This window comes from Myotis daubentonii, chromosome 11, assembly GCF_963259705.1.
Source record: "Myotis daubentonii chromosome 11, mMyoDau2.1, whole genome shotgun sequence".
NCBI lineage: Eukaryota > Metazoa > Chordata > Mammalia > Chiroptera > Vespertilionidae > Myotis > Myotis daubentonii.
The window spans coordinates 31793413-31814679 of record NC_081850.1 but is presented as its reverse complement, the minus strand read 5'-3'; the positions used below and the strand labels follow the sequence as shown (position 1 = coordinate 31814679).

General features: G+C 39.2%; 1 protein-coding gene across 12 annotated transcripts in view; it reads left to right on the top strand.

Annotated features, from left to right (window-relative positions):
- The window catches only part of KDM4C (lysine demethylase 4C), a 337267-nt gene that overhangs the window by 74042 nt on the left and 241958 nt on the right, over positions 1-21267 (top strand). For all 12 annotated transcript variants that reach the window (XR_009447593.1, XM_059656697.1, XM_059656696.1 and 9 more), the window contains 2 exons: positions 9651-9700; positions 18609-18712. Coding sequence is in view for 11 of the 12 variants with exons in the window: in XM_059656697.1 (XP_059512680.1) it covers positions 9651-9700; positions 18609-18712 (154 nt within the window). In the remaining variant the exon portion in view is untranslated. The remainder of the gene's footprint in view (positions 1-9650; positions 9701-18608; positions 18713-21267) is intronic.

Below are 21267 nucleotides of genomic sequence, written 5' to 3'. Positions count from 1 at the left end.
TTTGAAATGTTAGTCTTATTCTTCAGTCCAAGATAGTGTTTATATTACAACCACCAGGATAACATCATTTTAGGTCTATTTTTTGAGCAGACCACCACCCAAAAATATGCTTAGCGGGATTATCCTGTTTTCTTTGGCCTTCATATAGATTTTTTTTTAAAATTCTTAAAAGTCTCTGGTTTTAAATAAAATATTACATTAGAAATAATTAGTGATAGATCCTTAGTGATTCATAGTTTCTTAATGTTATAGCATAACTGTTTGCAATATCATTTTATATGAAAGAAAAACACTCCTAAAGTTTAAATGAACAATTAATATTTTCAACAAATTGGTATGTACTTAAGGGTACACACAATGGTAGACATCTTATTTGGTGGTTTTCAAAGTGTACAAAAAGGTACGAGATCTATATCTTCAAACAATAAAGTTAGCTCCTTAACTGAGCAATTGTGGCACTTAACGGAGTGCCTGGCTGTGAACTAGGCAGTTATATACCAGGTGGGTTAGAAAGGATAATTCATGTGAACATTTCTGGGTTGCAGTAGGTATTCTCTCCTTCATAGAGCTCAGTGCTTAGATAAAAGTAATTTATGCACACAAAACAGCAGCTAGTTATGGAAAGTAGTAGATGATAAATACTACATTAAAAATGTAACAACAGGATCTGGTAGAAGGAAGGGGGGCGAGGTTGCTGAGGTTTATGATGGTCAAAGAAAGCTTCTGGAGGAGGGGGAATATGCACAGGTCTTGGGAGGTTGGGATTTGAAGCAAAATGGAAGGGGCTGTTTGAGGTGAGGAATGAGGTCAAAGCACGAGTGATTGATAGGGTAAGTCATAGTCTAGCCTATTGAGAATGGACTCTTGATATTTAAGGCTAGGGCTAAATTGGGGAGGGATAGGATCTTGAAAGCCAGGCAGTAAGGAATAAAGGTTTTTCTTTTTAATTAAATCTTTATTGTTCAGATTATTACAGTTGTTCCTCTCCCCCCCCCCTTCCCCATAGCTCCCCTCCACCCGGTTCCCACCCCACCCTCTGCCTTCACCCCCCCCCCCCCACTATCCTCATCCATAGGTGCACGCTTTTTGTCCAGTCTCTTCCCACATCCCCACACCCCTTTCCCCCCCAGAATAGTCAGTCCACTCCCTTTCTATGCCCCTGATTCTGCTCTAATCACCAGTTTATTCTAATCATCAGATTATTTATTCACTTGATTTTTAGATTCACTTGTTGATGGATGTGTATTTGTTGTTCATAATTTGTATCTTTACCTTTTTCTTCTTCTTCCTCTTCTTAAAAGATTCCTTTCAGCATTTCATATAATACTGGTTTGGTGGTGATGAACCCCTTTAGCTTTTCCTTATCTGTGAAGCTCTTTATCTGACCTTCAATTCTGAATGATAGCTTTGCTGGATAAAGTAATCTTGGTTGTAGGTTCTTGGCATTCATCACTTTGAATATTTCTTGCCACCACCTTCTGGCCCACAAAGTTTCTGTTGAGAAATCAGCTGACAGTCGCATGGGTACTCCCTTGTAGGTAATTGACTGTCTTTCTCTTGCTGCTTTTAAGATTCTCTCTTTGTCTTTTGCTCTTGGCATTTTAATTATGATGTGTCTTGGTGTGGTCCTCTTTGGATTCCTTTTGTTTGGGGTTCTCTGCGCTTCCTGGACTTGTAAGTCTATTTCTTTCAACGGGTAGGGGAAGTTTTCTGTCATTATTTCTTCAAATAGGTTTTCAATATCTTGCCCTCTCTCATCTTCTGGCACCCCTATAATTCTGATGTTGGTACGCTTGAAGCTGTCCCAGAGGCTCCTTACACTATCTTCGTATTTTCGGGTTCTTTTTTCATTTTGCTTTTCCGGTTGGGTGTTTTTTGCTTCTTCACATTTCAAATCTTTGCCTTAATTCTTGCGCTCCTCTGGTCTGCTGTTGGGAGTCTGTATAATATTCTTTATTTCAGTCAGTGTATGCTTAATTTCTAGTTGGTCCTTTATCATAACATCGAGGGTCTCACTAGATTTCTTGAGGGTCTCATTAAGTTTATTGGCGGTTTCTAGAAAATTCTTGAAAAACCTCAAACGTGTGGTTTTGAACTCTATATCCAGTAGTTTGCTTTCTTCTATTTCTGTCATTTGTGTCCTGTTTCTTTGTCTTGGCATTTTTTATGCTTCGCTGTGTCGATAGAGTGGCTTTCTGTGCTAAGTATCCTTTAGGGCCCAGTGGCTCAGCCTCCCCAATTACCTGAGGTGGACACTCTTGGTGCACCCCCTTGTGCACTTTGTGCACAGTTTTGTTGTAGTTAAGCCTTGATTTTTGTAGGTATCACTGGGAAGAATTGACCTCCAGGCCAATTGGCTGTGAGAATCAGCTGTGTCTGCAGTGGGAGAACTTCTGTGCTAGAGACACCCTTATGGGGCAAGACTTGCTTCAGTGGGGCTTTGGTCCTCACTGAGTCTGCCCCCTGAGTGTGTTCTTTATGGATCTGAGGAGCTGCAATCTGGATGGTCCCACTCTGACCACCGGTCACACTGGCTCCTGGATCTCTAAGGAGGTGCTAATCTAGCCTCTGCCTGAGGCTACCCAGCAGGAGCTCAGCTGTGAAGCAATGCAAGTTGCCCTGGGGCCTTGGGCCAGCTGCAAGTTTGTTAGGTAATTTTCAGATTGCAAAGGGCCAGGCCTTTCATATGCAAAAGCCTCCCTGCACAGCTTGGGTGGGGCGGGGTCCCAGGGGATCAACAGTGCAGGCGGAGTGAGCGGCTGCTCTCAGTCCTGCCCTCAGAGGCCCCAGCAATCGCTGTGAGGGCCTCGAAGAGAAAGCTGCCCTCGAGTTCCGACTGATGCCAGACAGTCCAGTTTCTCCCCATATGAGTCTGGGTCCCCAGAGACTCACCCGGAACTGGAGCTCAGAGCTTGAGACTCCCTTCCGATTGAAAAAGACAACCGTGTCCTCAGCCGCCAGCCCTCTCCGAATGCACCTCCTCACCTTTGTATTTTACTTCTGCACCGCTCCTCCTCTGAGTCTCGGTATGCTTTTCTCTTTCCTTCTAGTTGTAGAATTTCCACTCAGCCAGCCTTCCTGTGGTTCTGGATGATATCCGTTCCATCTTTTAGTTGTATTTTTGAAGTGGTTGTGTGAGGCAGCAATCTCCAGTGTTTACCTATGATGCCATCTTGGTTTCCAGGAATAAAGGTTTTTATGCTCCAATAGTTACATGAGGCTATAGGTGCTCAGGAGATACAGGCAGGGAGTTCAGTTATGATTGTAATCCAGTGTGGGCAGATTAAGGTTGAAATTGAGGTGCTGCTGTTGGGAAATGAATGCGAGGCTTTGAGGGAATAGAGTGGATAAGACTTGTGGTTGAGAAATCAAGAAGAGGTGACTCAGATAGTTCTAGTTTGGAAGCCCAGGGGAAGATGTGAAGTGAAATGGGAAAGCTAGGAGAGATACCAGCTTAAAGGTGGTAATAAGAATTTGATCTTGTGTACGTTGAAACTTTTGAAGTGATAGGATACTTACATAGAAACATCTAGGAGGTGGTTAGGGCCATAGAAGTAGGACTTCTCTGACTGAGGTCACTAATGTTTGTAGTTAACGCCTCTGCTTACAGGCCCTCCAATCTGTTGCCTCTACGTAGTCACCAATGCTTTGTGCTGGACCAATTTTAAATAGGGTAGCAAATTGACAGGATCTGATTGGGTTCCATGGGCTAGTGAGGGCAAAGCTTGAGGCAGGATTGACTAGCTAACAGGCTGCAAAAGTAATGTATGTGACAGAGAATGGTCACCTGGACAAGGGTGGTCTCAGTGGGGATAGAAAAATGTAGGCAGATTCACAAAACTGCTCTTGAAGAAGTAAAAGGTAGATCATGTAAAACTTGGGGATGGGTTAAATAAGGGGAATGCAACCACAGCTTCCACATTTCTGGGAAGGTGATTGGATGGGGAACTCTGGAGGAGAAGCAGGAAGATGATGGAAGATGAATTGTTTGAGTGCTGCCAAATGGATTTGTTCAATTGCTGGTCGTTTTAGAGGTTCAGAGCTCAGGAGACATGCGTGGAATGGAGCATATGGATCTTGAAGCCTTGAGTGAAGGTGGTTCCCTCGGAACAATGTGGAAGCACTGAAACATGGAGCTCTAGGGAGCATCAGTGTTAGGTGTGGCACAAGCAGACGGTAGAAAACCACTGGAGATGAGTAAGATCATGAAACTGAAGGGAAATGAGTGTTAGATAAAGACTAAAACATGTGGCAACCTTTGTCTAGGCAGTTGTATTGAGAGTGATGAAAGATCCAGATTACACTGGACTCCAGCGTGAATGGGAGGAAAAAACGTGGCAGTCATTGGAAGTAGTGTGTGTAAAGTGAAGAAAAGAAAGCCGATGGATGGTAGCGGGATGTAAGACTCAGAAAAGTTATTTATTTCTTATTATTTTTACTGGGTGGGCAAAAGCAGGTTTACAGTTGTTTGTATGGGAACCGATACAGTGATCTATGTATATAATAGGCTAATTGTCCATCTAACTGGTAGCTATGATGTGCACTTACTACCAAGGGGCAGATGCTCAATGCAGGAGCTGCCATGACACATGCTGGCCATCCTATCTAATAAAGAGGGAATATGCTAATTGACCCTCACACCATCGCAAAGATGGTGTCATCCACAGCCAATAATGAGGGAATATGCTAATTGACTGCACCACCCTCAAAGATGTGGTGCCCTCAGCCAATAAGGAGGGAATATGCTAATTGATTGCCCTGCCCTCAAAGATGGCGGTGCCCACAGCCAATGAGGAGGGAATATGCTCTCTGGAGACCCCCAGTCTCCTCAGCCCCCCAGCCACCCAGGGCCAGCCCGAGACGCAGGCAAGTGTCGGATGGTGGCTGCCCAGCTGCCCAGGGCCGCCAGAGGCTCAGGTAACCAGGGCCAGCTGAGGCTTGCGCTTCCAGCGGTGGCAGCAACAGAGGTGTGATTGGGGTGTTGCCTTCCCCTGATCGCAGGGTCACCTCCCGCCCCTGAGGACTGTGAGAGGGGGCAGGCTGGGCTGAGGGAACCCCCCTCCAGTGCATGAGTTTTCATGCACCAGGCCTCTGGTTTAAAAATAAACAGCACCATAGACCTGGCGCTGACAAATCAGCACTCGGCTTCCCCCAAGTGGGACATAGGCCCCACCACCACCTTGGAGCGACATCCTGCCAAATCACAGCCAACACTGTTAAGACCCCCATGGCACAAAATGCAGTCCACAGCCCAGCCCAGCCCAGCCCAGCTCGGAAGCGGTCGCTGTGGGTGCTTGGTAATGACCATGTAGCAATGCCCGGCTTCTCTCCCTACCAACTAGTCTCCTTGGAGTTTCTTCAGCTCAGGAACACGACTTGCTTTATAGCCAGGTGCAAACATTTTATAGTTTAACCAAATGAAGCGTTTTCCCATGCCTCATGTCTTTTGATCATCACAGAAGTCCTGGAGTAGGTGGATAGGAGACTTGATAGAATCCTATATTTTTTCATTAGCCGGAAAATGGAGATTTAGAAAGTTTAGAAACTTGACTCGACTGAAAAGAAATAAGAAATGGTGGAACTTGCCCTTGCTGGTTTGCCTCAGTGGGTAGAGTGTTTGCCTGCAAACTGAAAGGTCCCAGGTTAGATTCCAGTCAAGGGCACATGCTCGGGTTGTGGGCTTGATCCCGAGTGGGGGACTTTCAGGAGATTCTCTCTCATCATAGATGTTTCTATCTCTCTCCCTCTTCCTTCCTTTCTGAAATCAATAAAAATATATTAAAGAAAAACAAACAAAAATGGTGGAACTTGAAAATGACTTCAGGTTTTCTCATTGTGCAGAACATAGTCAAACACCACTGAAGTTAAATATTTTATCCTTTGTTCTCCCTGCGTGATCTGCAATAATGACCTGCTTCGTGTTGATATTTACTGCTGTGTTGCTGACAATTACCTGAAAGAGAAGTTGGGGTGCTTCACTGGGCTGGAAAATGTTTAGCTGCACCAGAAAACCGGTCTAATTAAGCAAGTTTATTCTATATATATAAAAGGCTAAGTTGACTCACACATGTACGATACATATAAAGCTCTTGCTGGTGCCAATCGCATGCATGTGTTTCAATCTGTCATTGTTGATGGTGAATTTGGTTGTTACTTCTATTATAAAGAAAGGGTGAATAATGATATTAAAATATTTCTTCTAATTAATTTCCTTTCATTGTGCATGAATCTGTGCACCGGGACTCTAGTTGTTGGGGTCCAACACCAACAGGTCCAGGGGTTCCCAAAGGTGTCGACGGAGTCGGTGAAGAAGGAATGACACGGAGACAGTGTTCAGTTGATCAGCATAGCGAGGTTCTTCTTTCATTCTCCTGTTACATCTGTATTTATACCAGTTGATTTTAATCCTATCCATTTTATTCCAAAGGTTAGGGCAGGGGTCCTCAAACTATAGCCCGCGGGCCACATGCGGCCCACCAAAAACATTTATCCGGCCCGCCGGGTGTTTTTGCCACCGCTGTGTGCATAGGAATTTGTTCATAGTTTTTTTTTAAACTATAGTCTGGCCCTCCAATGGTCTGAAGGACAGTGAACTGGCCCCCTGTTTAAAAAGTTTGAGGACTCCTGGGTTAGGGCGTTTGTTATCTCCATTCCAAGGTTGTTCGTAGTTAAAGTGATTAACCACCCGCCTGGCACTTAGTTAAGGGGTTTTTCTGATTCCCTTCCTTAGTCCTATTAATCCCTAACTCCAGGGGAAAATCCCCACCTGGGGAAACAACCTTTCCCGGAGAGGTGACCTTGGTTAAAACACATAGTGCTAAGAAGGGGAGCAAACATATTAAGAACAGTATGCCATATACCCCAGGTCCCTTGAAACATATGCTGTACAGATGTTTCTTCCCTGCAGCGACTGTGTCAAGCAGCAAGGATGGACCGGCTTCTGGCAAATTCCCCCTTTTTTATTTTTTAAATGATAGCGCGTGTAAATCAGTGGCCACCTCTCGGATTTTGTTAAGACTCGGAAGACCTGTTTGTGACTTTGCCAACAGGTCAGTCCGAGGCTTAACCCTATATTGGCTCCCCACAACTAGTTAATAAATAATAGTACAAGAGCGAGCTCTGTTTCACATACTCACAATTATGAACCCACTTTTGCTCCACCCTGTATTTAGGCAGAAGAGTTAATCATGTTCAAATGCTGGTGGCGAAGTGTCACAGAGGTGGGCAGGCAGGCAGTATTTTTATGCTATAATTAAAAAAATTATTGAGAATTGTTTAGTGTTTCCACAAAGAAATGAACAACACTTTGGATGTTATCAGAGCAGCAGGATTTCAAACTTTTTGAAAGCATACTAGTAATTCAGGGTTTTAAAGGGCTTTTCTGCCCTTAATTCAGAGCATTCTGTTCAAATGTAGTCTGATAATGATTTTTAAAATTATTTTCATGAAAAATATTTACATATTCTTATGAAATTGGAACCTTTTTCTGGTTGACTTTTATTTATTACTCATTTTTTAAATTAAATAATTAGATGATAATTTTCAGTGCTGGCTGCAACAATCATTGGAATTAAATTATTAGGGCAGTTATATTGGGAAATTAGATCCCCCCACCCCATGCCATTTAAGTGGAAATTAAGCACCCCAAGCTTGTGGATTGTATGCATTACAGCCCTGGGTACTATATAGGAGGAATGAAGAGAAGGCAGGGCAAAATGGGGAGACCATGCTAAAAAATGTGGAGTCCTGTGAGATGCTTAAATCTTGGGAGAGAGAAAGTTTTGATTGAAATAGACATTTGAACTGATCAGGAAGTTGAGGCAGTGTATGAGTGTGTGTATGTATGTTATGGGGGAGGTGACCCTCCTGTCTGGGGCACATACACTAAGTAGCCAGATTATAATGACCACCTGATGTTTGTAGGCAAATTAGCTATAATTTTGTCCTGAAGTCGCTAGAGGGCCAGACCATTATAAATAGGGAAGCAGGTTGTTTACCACGACAGTAGAAGTGATTTTTTCCTGAAGATATGGGTAAATAACACGATTTAACAGCCTTTGAACATGGGTGATTTTATATATATATATATATATATATATATATATATATATATATATATATATATATATATATATACATATATATATATATATATGTTTTTCTTTTCTGGATATATATAGTGATATAAACCAGGGATTAAAAAGTAATAAGAAGTGACTGTAAATATACACTGATTGTCATTTCGTTATGCTGAAATTTTATCTTCCCAATTCAGTTGGAATAATTTCATTAGTGGTGCCTTTAGGAACAGGATATATGGTTGAATTTTCTTTCAGAGAATTGCCTAGTTGCATCGGATCCAATTAACTTTTGCATATGTTATCAGTAGCTTTAAATGCAACCAAGTGTGGTGTTCAGTAAAATTAGAAAAGTTATTTTAGTAAAAAGTAACTTGAACTTAAAAGTAACTTGGGCTAGTAAACAGCAAATGTAGGCCTTGGGAATAACATATTTTTATTTAAAACATGAAATGATCATTTAACTTTATTTTTAATATCCTTAATTTTCCTCATTAGACTGCCTATAAAATTTAGTATTTGTGTAGTATATTGTGAGATCATTGTTTTAAAATTTATTAAGTTTACAGAAAATAAATTCAGGTACTTCACTTTTGAGAACACCAGGAAATAGAAGTGAATATTTCTGTTCTTCAAGGATGAAAAATTATTTTTCTGTAATCAAGATTTTAGCCGAAACCGGTTTGGCTCAGTGGATAGAGCATCGGCCTGCGGACTGAAGGGTCCCAGGTTCGATTCCGGTCAAGGGCATGTGCCTGGGTTGCGAGCACATCCCCAGTGAGAGATGTGCAGGAGGCAGCTGATCGATGTTTCTCTCTCATCGATGTTTCTAACTCTCTATCTCTCTCCCTTCCTCTCTGTAAAAAATCAATAAAATATATTAAAAAAAGAAAAAATATATACATTTGCAAAAAAAAAAGATTTTAAAAGTCACATAATCATGACATAAATAATAGCTGCCTTTTTATGGCTGATGATTTTTAAAAAAATTTAAAGTCTACTCAAAAGTACAATAGAAAGGTTTGGTAAAAATCCAAATGTTGCTGTAATAATTTTGTGTTCTTTGCTGCTTGTCAATAAAAACATTTTAAAAGCAACGAAAGGACTTGTATGCTTGCATATAAGCCTAACCAATGGACACAGACGACGGGGGTGAGTGCATAAGTGGGGGGTTCGGGGGAGGGGGTAATGGGGGGATAAGGACACATATCTTAATCAATAAAGAAATTACATACAACCAAAAAAAGCCCTGGATTTCTGGGTTGCTATGAGCGTTGGGAGAGAGGTCTAGCTGCCTCCTGACTAAGCAGTTTGGGCCTTTGTTCCCTAATCTTTCAAATGTGGTTGGGATGGTGAGCCTAGCATTGAAATCAGTGACTTAAGAGTTTATTTTTCCTCTGTCCTTTGTCTAAGGGATATGACTCTGTGATTGTTTTTCTGATCTCTACTCAGTTCATCTAAGTAGATTTTGTTATTGAATTTTTTTTACGTGACATTATTTAGGAGTAGATATCTTAGGAAGTAGCTGAACAGTTATAAACCTAAATTCTTCATTTATGTTTAAAATTTTAGGTATGCAATACCCCCGGAGCATGGGAAACGACTTGAACGACTAGCTCAAGGTAAACTTGCTTTCTGTGCTTCTCATCCAGATAGGTTCATAGTTTTTGAGGGTTTTTTACAGTATAGAATGTCAATGAGTTAATTTTATTCTTTTTAAGGTATTGGCTTTTAAATGCTTCTCATTGAATAATTTTTAACTTTTTTCACATTAATGTATGCATAGTTTTCTTGGTTGCATAATATTCATGGTTATTTTAGTTGGCTGCTTAGTATTTCATAAAGTGACTGCATATAACTATCTTGGTTATTTCCAATATTTTTCTCTTTTATATAATGTATTAACATCATTGTGTCGATAATATTTTTCCTTCTTTTAAGTTACATCCTTGAGATAAATTCCAAAGTGTACCGATGCCACATCTAAGGGTGTTTTATGAATACTTTTTATGAATACTTTTTATGTTGCCAGATCATTTCACCAAAGGGAACTTCTGACTCCCAGTTCTCATTTGGCACCCTTGGCCTGGGACTGCCCTTATGGAAATATGAAGATGAATGGTCCCAGGATACTGGATGAGTGTGAGAGTGTATGTCTTCTTAGACTGGCAAATTTAAACATTCTTTACTTGAACTTGAATTATTATCTTATCATTATCTTTTGGCTTTATCCATAGTTATTTCTAGGAAGCTTATTGATGGTTTTACTTTGTGTTCACTTGTGTTTGCAGATAGCACCTTCCCTTTTTTCTTCTCTGTCTTAAAGATATACCAGGCAACCTTGCCCTCATCTGCTTAAACAAGGGAGAAGAATCAGATTCACCTCCTGCCAGCCTCATCATCTGTTCTGCTAGTCACCCTTACCAAGGCTGAGAGTGACTTATTTCCAGGGGAAAGTGAAGTTTTATTGAGTGACAACTAAACATAAGATGTTCAGTCTTTATTCAGGATTAAATCTTCAGTGAATATTGCCCTTTAGTCAGGTACTAATCTAAGTTTCTTTGGAATGTTAGGTTTGCCTTCTAGTACGAAAGGAACTTCGTCCCTGCTGTATGTAGCTTTCTTTTAATAAGGAAATGGGCTTACTGAGAAACTGCATTCTTTGACTTGACAGTTCTGAAGAGAAATTGTTAATAACATCTGTAAATTACTTTCCTCCAAATTATAAGAGAATTAGAAAGAACAGTTACATGTCACATTTGTAAGAAACATTATTATAATTTTGGCAAGTAATAACTACAAAGCCTTAGTGTTTTTATAACGTAATACATTATAGTAATAATAGCAACGTAATTGTAACCTTGAACTTGGTTGAGGACTATTTTCATGAATGCTAAGGTAGATGAATTCTAGTTCTGGATAACAGATTATGTAGAACACAGCTTAGAAAATGATTCCTGTAATCCTTAAATACATAGGCAGGGAACTTTGTGCTAAATCTGCATGCGGAACTATCCTCTTCTCTGTAGTAATTATCCCACTATTTTCTATTTGCACCCTGAGAATTTTAAAGTGGAGCTGGTGTGAACTTTACAGTATAGAGTCATTCTGAAATTTTGGCTAGAATCTGTCACCACTTTGACATAATCTATCTGAAAATGACATTCCAGGAAAATAGGTGCCATTTCTTTAATCAGTAATAGGTTAATAAACTTGAAGGATGGACAAGAATTTTATACTCAGCTGCATGTTTATTCAAACCTGTTTTGCAGCATTATTTTTAGAAATGACACGGGGAAAAGACCCTGTAAGATAGTGAAGGATTCCCATCTTCTGACTACATGCCAGCCAAATTAATTGAATTCTGCTAAGTAATTAAAGTGATAAAGTAACAGTAAATGTGATGGCGCATTGCAGGATGTCTGGGTCAAGGCAGCACTTGATGATACACAAAGTGAAAAGTGGCCTCGGATGTTTTCCATTATCTTGTCTCCATATCATAATTATCACACTTGCCTTTTATGCATGAATGCTTTCATCTTCGGTTCCTGTTGAAATCTTGATTGACTGTGGCACCTATAAATATTTTATCTGAAAGACATTAGGCCTGCACCTAATAAAGCCAGGAGTTTGATTTTGCTCTTTAGCCGCTTTCTCATTTATACAGGTTTTTTCAATATTATGTAGACATAAATGTAATAAAAAATCTCCAGTGAATTTTTGCAATTTTTATACTTGCTATGTTCGCCTGTAGTGCTATTGCATTCTTTCTAATTTTGGTTTGATACAATTGAATGGAAAGTATAAAGTAGAATAGAGGTATAATGTTAAATCATAAGTGACAGTTTTGAAGATTTCCAGTTTTTAGAATGTCTAAATCTCATCCATTTTAGAAAGGAGAGAATATCTTTGCTCTTCTATTAAGTTAAGCAAAAAATGGATTAAAGACAATTGGGAATGGCTAAAATCTTTTGTGCAGGACTGAATTCCATTGATTTCTTATTGTGAATAACATGCCTATATTTAAGAAAAATTAAAGATGACTTACTTTGGTCCAAATTTTGGTTACTGGGGAAAGAATATATGAGTTAGGACTTTGTGCAGCTGATTTTAGAAGTGTGAATGATCAGTAGAAATCTTGTTTTAAATGACAGGATGTTAGAACTAAATAAATTATTTTAGGTCCTTATGTTTATTTGCAACAGGTGTTTTAGTTTTGACTTTATTAAAAGAACAATATTCAGCAAAATGGAACAGAAGAATCACTATTAGGAAGGATTAATTTAGTTCATGGTTTTTTAAAATAGTTACCTTTGGGGTGTGTATGTTTATGTGTTTAAATGACTAGGAATCTTGACTGTAAGCCTGTGGAGCAGATTCTTAGTCTTATGTGCTGGGATCCTTATCCCAGGAGGTAGACCAGCATCTGTGGTGGGATGTAGGCAGTCCGTGGATTCTCTCAAATTATATTCAAAATTGGGCATATTTGTGCATTTCTGGGATGCAGTTGTCAAATCCCTTAAAAAAAGGTTTGTTCCAAAAGAGATGCTATCGAGATTAGAAGAGCAGCAATAATGAAGTCATTTTTAATTCTGTGAATATATTTGAAATTGACTTGTTCTCATACCTCTGTGTTGGAATTAGGAAAATGTACTTTTGCAAGTTCTCAAATTGGTAAATACATTATTTTCTAAGCTTGATTTAGATGATAGTCTGAAAATATTATATTAAAATTTCTGGTTTTAAAAGGTTAATAAATAAAATACCTCTGATTATAAACAATCAATTTTAAGGTTTCCCTTAAGCCATAAAAAATGAAGAAGTCCAATGATATATCATCTGCCTTTCTGCCTATTTCATGCCTCAACAATATGTGGTGTTTCATGGTGTTTGTTTTCATCTCATTGTCAGTTGAGCTGCATTAAGAGTGGTGAGACAATCCCTAAAGTTAATTTCCTCATCATTTGATATTAGATGTCATTGTCTGTGTTTAGATTTCTGAATATTTTTAGTCAGCTATGTTTCTGTCTTAGTAGAATTTTAGACGTCTGATGGTAATATATAACGTACACCAAGCTAGTAGAATTTGAACGTGGGATGAAATACAGTTCTGAGACGTGGCAGTAGGGAGTGGGGAGGAAGAACTCAGGAAGGGAATGCCAGCTCGCAGGGAGGAATTACCTTGGGAGGAAACCGAGAATTCTTTGATTCTGCAGGGTAAAGCTGGCCTAGGGAAATCCTGGTTAGTTTGACTGTGACATGTTTGAGCCCCAAGTGCATAGCTTGGGGAGTCCTGGTGACCTGTGTATGTGTGGTCCATCTGTCCATTCAAGCGGGCGGGGCGGGGGGAAGCGGGAACTGAAGCAAAATGACCTCAGGATGCAGTAAAAACCATATGTAATGGATCCACATATCTGTTACATTGGGCAGAACCACCGTCCTTCTCGATACCAAGACAAATAGGGACTCCTCCTGGCCGTCCTCCTGCAGAACTCAATGGGGCTGTATCTCTACCAGTAGAGATGTTGATGGATTATGGACACTTGGAGCTGAGTGAAGCCTGCAGTGTGGTAATTTTCTACCAGGCCTGAGTAACTACTTGTTCCATGAACGGGAGGAAGCATGGAGAGGCCAACTATAGCTTCAACACCTAATGTTGACCTCTTATGCAGGAATGTGGATAAAAATGACCAGGCTTCTTCCCACGTAATGTAGCTCATTGGCTTATTCCATTAATAAGCTTTCAGGTATAGATGCTATCTAAAAAGTATTTCTCACAGAAGCAATCCTTCCATATCCTTTTTTCTGTATTCCGCCCCCCCTTATTATTTGTTTCTCCATATTTCCTCCCTCCTGTTTCTTTTCTCTTCTTCCTTTTTTTCCTAAGTGATTAATAACTAATTTCAGCTTCTCCAAACTATTGTTAATATACCCATAGAAACTGATACTAAACTTTAATTTTTGAATCTTTTCCCAATCTTTTTAATTTTTGAAACTTTGGTGATTTAATAGCCTCAGCATGTGTTTGTGTTTGTCATATGGGGTTGGGATTTTAAAAGAATTTTTTTTAGTAATAGCTAACATATTAGAAAGTCTAAACCAGTTGACAATTTGGAAAAATTTTTCTCTGATAGAAAGAACACACTATTTTTAGAACAAATCTGTTCTATTTCTAACACAATTTAAAAATGTAATGATTTTTGGGGGGATCAGATTGATTGAGGTAAAATGCACTTACAGTACAAGCCACCCCCTTTGAATATACTATTTATTGAGTTTTGACAATATATGCAATAGTGTAGTAACTACCACCATTACTGAGATATATAATAGTATCCTGATAAAGTTATCTTATGTCCTTTTCACGAATCCCTCCCCCAAGCCACTGGCAGCCACTAATCTGATTTCTGTCCCTAGAATGTCATAAAAGTGAATTATATAATATGTAGACTTTTCTATCTCGTTTCTGTCACTTAGAATAGTGCTTCTTACATATGAGCAGTTTTACACTAAATACAGGGCAATCTTGGATATGTCCCGGTCCTTGGGAGGGCTTACGTGATTCTATACTTCCCCGTGCTGCACAACTCCTAGCAGTACCATGGCAGTCTCACCAAAGGTGGTTGTGGGGTGCTTTTAGGGTTTCAGGGCTCTATTGGGATCTCTGGAGTATATATTCCTTAGTATGCTAGCCTTCATCTCTCTAAAATGCTTGGATTGAAAGACCACCTTTGCTTGCTTACCACTGTATCATATCTTCAAAAAAAGAAAAAAACACATATTGACTTTATTTTGTTAGGGAATTGACAGATAGCAGTGTCCCATCTTTGAAGATGATACAAACAAGCTATAGACCTAAAAAAGCAACTTTCTGAGTAGTCTATTGTAACTTGATGTTATTGCTCTTCCCTTTCTCTTGGGTGCTCTCCTCACAAGAGTTGATTCTTCTTGGAATAAATGTTTAAACTATTTTGTTCCATGAATTCTATGCAATATTTCAGTTCTAATTTTTGAATGTTCATTTAAAATGGAAAGTATGTGTTCTTACTATTTAATAGTTTAGTAGAAATGCAGTTTTATTTCCAAACAGTTCTTTCAGATTTTTTCACCCCCAAATTAGATATCATTTTATTGAGAACTCATTGGTCTACTGTCATAGAAACCAATGTGTTACTTGTAGAGAGGAGTTGGTATGGGGGGAATAAGACTAGTCTCCATAGCTTGGAATGTGAAATAACTGATTATCTTCTCAGTTTGATCTTTTTAGGATTTTTACATTGAAACCCATTTGTGAGTAATTCGGAATTCAGACTAAAATTTCATATTTAATTTTAAAACAGCAGAGTTAGAGAAAATATGGAAGAACCTATAGGTGAATTCAAAGTAAAACATGAATCAACATAGTTTAACCCTAGCTGTACTTGATTTTTGGAACTCTTTTATGGGGGAGAAGTTTGTTACTTGTGAACAGCACTGCTTGATTTGGGTAACAAGGCCTAAGGGAATGAGATGATTTTTAAGGTTTAGTAACCATTGACTACTTCTCCTCCTCCCCCTCCCCTCCTCCTCCTCCTCCTCCTCCTCCTCCTCCTCCTCCTCCTCCTCCTCCTCCTCCCTCCCCCTCCTCCTCCTCTCCCTCCCCCTCCTCCTCCTCCTTCCCTCCTCCTCTTTTCCCTCCTCCTCCTCCTCCCCCCTCTCCTCCTCTTCCCCCCCTCCTCCTCTTCCTCCTCTTCTTTCTCCTCCTCCTGTTCCTCACAGGGATATTTTCCCATTGATTTTTAGAGAGAGGGAAAGACAGAAATATTGATGTGAGAGAAACACATCGATTGGTTGCCTCCTGCATGCGCCCTGACCAGGGCCTGGGCTGGGGAGGAGCCTGCAATTGAGGTACGTGCCCTTGACTGGAATCGAACCCAGGACCCTTCAGTCCACAGGCCGATGCTTTATCCACTGGGCCAAACCGGCTAGGGCCCATTGACTTCTTTTAAAAAAAAAAAATCCTCACCTGAGGATGTTTTTATTGATGAGAGGGAGAGAAGAGAGAGACAGAGACATCGATGTGAGTGAGAAACATTGATCAGTTTGCTTACCATACACACCACCCTGACTAAGGATCGAATCCACAACCTAGCTGGCCAGGGCAGTAACCAGTGATTTTTTTTTTTAAATAATCCTCACCCAAGGCCATGCCTAGAGAGAGGGAGAGGCAGAGGTGGAGGTGGTGAGGGAGAAGGAGAGGGAGATGCGGAGGATGAGAGAGAGAAAGAGAGACAGAGAGACAGAGAGAAGAGAAGAGAAGAGAAGAGAAGAGAAGAGAAGAGAAGAGAAGAGAAGAGAAGAGAAGAGAAGAGAAGAGAAGAGAAGAGAAGAAGAGAGAGAGGAGAGCCACCTCAGCTGGGCTACTTTGGAGTTTTAAAATATATTATCACATTATGTTTAATAATATTCTGGTTGTATTGGCTTGTGTATATGTTGAATAAAATAATTTTCATGGACTGTGGAGTGAGGGTGGGTATGATCCATGTATTCCTGCAGGTGTTTTGAGGTAAAATTCATTTTGACATACATGCTTTGTATATAATTTGTGCTGTTCATGAATTTTTCCAGGGTGATATAAAATATAATTCTGATAGCCTGTTGTAAATATAAATTCTGAAACAATGTGAAGTTCTTAATATACTGCAAATTACCTTCCTTCAATGATTTTCCAATTTAAATTCACTTATGACCAGTCACCACATTGTTCAGGTCCTGATTACAAATCCATAGCAAAGGAAAATTAAATAGACTCCCCTTTCTGCATTGATTTTAATTTAAAATGTAATTCATTTAGAGCTACACAAAGCTACAGATTTGAAAAGTTTGATAGATCCATTTAAATCATATTATTAAAGTGTTTCCATGGGTTTAGCGTGTGGGGACCTCCCTGCTGTCCTTTACGCTGTGATATAGGCCTCAGGACATTGTGTTGTGTACATGTGACCATTCCATCCATGTGGTACTTTCTCTCCATTCACTGAGGTTTGCATTCTTTCGAAGGTTGCTTATTTGCCATATACTTTATCTTCCATTTATGTATTATGAATGTTAACCATAAATAGAGGACTGCATCAAGTGACCAAATGAAACAAAAAATCATTCCTTTTATTCCCATTGGCATTGTAGAAAATGACAGTATTTCTGATGTTTTTGTTGGCATGTATTTTTTTTTTTATATTTCTATTTTTCTTTTTAAAAATCCAGGTGCAGATGCTTAAGCAGATTGTACTGCTTTTTGCAGGTGGTTCCTTATACCCAAATGGCTCTTTCCTGGCTGTTTGATTTGTTTCCTTTTGATGATCTGTGGCCTCACACACTCAATGGTGGCATCAATTAAGGCTTATTTACATTAAAAATATTCCTGTAGAACCCCACTATTCTAAGAGATTAAAATGGTACATGATTAGTTAATGAGTTCTGATCATTCTTTTGTCAAAGTGGTCACATTTTTTACCTGTTTGCACATAGTGAGCCACAGAGTTAGATAAGTAACATTTTCAGTGGTTTTATCTTCATTTTGGCGGTAAGGGAGTTAAGATCATGAACCACTTTACTTGTAAACATTGCACATGTTTTCCTGATGAGTTCTGTTTTCCTCTGGGTTCTTTCTCTGTGATTCTCCTGTCTTTTCCATGTTTCTCTTCTCTTTCCCTTCTTGCTTGCCCACTCTACTCAGAAGGTAGTTTTCCCTCTGAGTAAAGAAGGGAAAGAGCAGGGCACCAAGCATATTCATTTTCTCCTAGCTGCGTAACTGAGTTAATGAGAGTCTGCCTCAGACAGAACTGCAGGGTTGAAGTCAGCAATGAGAAAAACAACTGTGGTTTGATTTGTAAGACACTGTAGAAAAAAGGGTTGCTGCATGTTTAGCTTTCTCATGTGAAGGCCTCCTCAAAGCTCTACTCCCATAAGGTTGGAGAGGTGGGTTTCCAAGTATTTGACTGATGCTGGACAGTAAGTTGATCAGGAAATTAGTAGCAGTTAAACTGTTTAAAATTGATCAGAAAGAAACAAAGAAAGGTGGGAAACTGCTCTGTGTTTACTGTATGCCGTGCATTGGGACAAGTGCTTCTTGAATGATCAACTTCCAAGAGTCTAAAATGAGAGATTCCTCTATTAAAACACATTTACCTTTGCTAACCTCCCTTAATATTTTGTTTATTAGTCAGATATTAGGCAGGTTGAATTTAAATATATTACAAATTGAAAAATTTTCAGGCTTAGTAATTTTATATGTTATGAAAACACTGCTTGGTAGATCTTTTTGTGAGGTTAACCTTTGGTGATATAAGTATGTATGTATTAATTTTTAAGAATTCTGACTAATTTTTAGTATGAGCTGTTTTTTTGTGTTTTTTTTTTTTTTTTTTTTTTGTAGAGTGGTCTATATTTGCATAACGCTGTCATTTTGTAAGAAGTACAAAACTTAAAAAAACTATCTGAAATTTTATCTTAATTGATACATTGCTGAATGCTTATATTATTTCCATTTAGGTTTTTTCCCAAGCAGTTTTCAAGGGTGTGATGCATTTCTTCGCCACAAGATGACGTTGATATCTCCCTCAGTGTTGAAGAAGTATGGTATTCCCTTTGATAAGGTATATTAATATTATTCTTTAACAGATTCAACTTTTGTGTGTAGTATTTGTTTTTGAGGCAAATTTAACATAAATAATATAGCTTTGACCTCAGGTAGGATTTTTAGGATGTGGGGAGAAAAAGTCAGATTCATGTTTTATAACAATTATCTAAATAGTAATTTGAAGTTACTTTTATTTCAGGATACATTTCCTAGAGACTTCATGCTATTATAGTTTACTTATAACTACTGATAATAAGATGTAACATATTTGACAAAATAAGATGTAGCACTTTTACATTGAAGTCTTTTATATGAGCAATATAATTTGTCTCTTTAAAAAAAAAGAAAAAAAGAATTCAGAGCAGTTATTATTAGCAGTTTGGTTAGTTAGAATCAGTGATTATGGTACCAGTATGTTGCTTCTAGACACATTTGGAAATAGTACAATTGAGATTTCATTAAGGATAAAATTGCCTGATGATTTAATAATCAGATATTGCTTCTTGGAAGTATTGCTAAAGATTAAGTTCTGTAAGATTCTGTGCCTGCTAGAGCTCTCTTTCTTTGTGTCCATGGGTAGTTATTGGGTCAGAATTATTACAGAACATGAGCATTTTTATGTGAAGAAGATGACATGAAAATAGCTTTTGACCAGATAAATAAAAGCTCTCTCTCAGTTGGAGGAGGATTAAGTCCTTAGCTACTTGAAGAAACATTAAAAAATAGTTCCGCTCTCGTCTTCATTTTTTGTTTGAATTTCTTCCCATAATCCTTGCTATTTTCTACCTTAGAAGCTTTTCACTTGTGACTAAATCTTTACTTCTTTTTAATCTCAGGCCCTTAAAATCCCCTCCGCCCCCGTCCCCTGCCCTGCTTTGCTTTGTTTGAAGTAGAATTTTTGCAAATTCCAAGAATCTTTCTGTGATTTGAGGTGGTCCCACTTTCCCACAAACTGTCTCTGCGGCAGTCACCATGACGCATACTTGTCTGTGATGAGGATGCTCTCACCTCTGGTTTACTGACATACTTCTGCCCATGACAAAAAGCAGGGCTCCGAGATGTGCGCGGTGGGAACGCCCATGGTGTGGAGAGGGGCTAGTGGTGGGGTACAGCACTGTTGCATCATAGAGGTCAGAGGCTGTGTCCCAGAGGGCCCATTGTGACTTTGGGGCATTGTCTTACTTGCAGACACCTCTGGGCACTGGGTTTTTTCAGTCTCAGACACACTAGTGTTTCCTTTAGGTGGTTGGAATAAGCTTGATTGGGTACTTTTATTTACGTTGGAATATTAGAAGACTGAGGAGGAGTGGACTAGAGTCCCCCAAGACACATAAACCTCTGTTGGGTTTAGGGCTGGTGATAGGAATTGATTGAGCTGTTCTTTGGAGAGGGGTTATGTAAAGTAGCAGGACTGAGGGATTGGTTCATTTTCCCAGGATGGAGGGCTTTGGGGCTTGTAGGTCCTTTCCAATCTCTGGGGTAGGTGGTAGGCAACCTGCACCCCTTACTAGGCTCTGGCTTCCTACATACTACTTGGTACATTACTAGTTTTGTCAGGCCCTTATCTGGTCTTTTGAGGATGGGGCATTTTCTCACTTCTGCGGGAAGTGACAGGATGATTGTTCTCAGATGGTGAGACACCGTGGCAAGAGGGCTGATTGACAATTGTTTTTCCTATGAAATACTGCCACTCCCCCTTTCACCTTGATGAATGGTGTGATGCATGACTCTGTGCTCCTCAAGGAACTTATTCTCTGATGATGATAATGTAATATGGGCCAGAGTTTCCAAGTTCATTCCTGATTCTGTCACTTGGGTAAATTACATAATTTTTCTGAGCCTCATTTTCTTTATCGAGAAAATGGGATAATAATAGTACTACTTAATAGGACCATTATGAGGATGAAAAGAGATAATCTATATCAGCATTTTTCAACCTTTTTTTTTAATCTTATGGCACACATAAACTAATTATTAAAATTCTGTGGCACACCAAAAAATGTTATATTTTTTGCCAGTCTGACCAAAAAAAAAAAAAAAAAAAAGCTATAATTTTGATTCATTCACACTGGATGGCTATTGTTGTATTGGCTCTTGTCAATTTTTCATTTCACAGTCTAAGGCAGTGGTCGGCAAACTCATTAGTCAACAGAGCCAAATATCAGCAGTACAACAATTGAAATTTCTTTTGAGAGCCAAAATTTTTAAACTTAAACTATATAGGTAGGTACATTGTTATTAACTTAATTAGGGTACTCCTAAGGCTTAGGAAGAGCCACACTCAAGGGGCCAAAGAGCCGCATGTGGCTTGCAAGCCAGTTTGCTGACCACGGGTCTAAGGGAAAAGAAGTCAGTGCCCCTGACTAAATAGTCAGGTGATGCATGTTTTAAAAATTCTTGTGGCACACTGCTTGAAAATGGCTGATCTGCATATGAAGGACTTTGCATAGTGTATATTACATAGTAAAGTACTCTTCCTCCTCAATTCAGCCCTCTTTCTTAGACTATCATTTCACGGTTGGAGTAATATTTTTCCCCTTCTTTCAATGTATTTATACATATATATGAAAA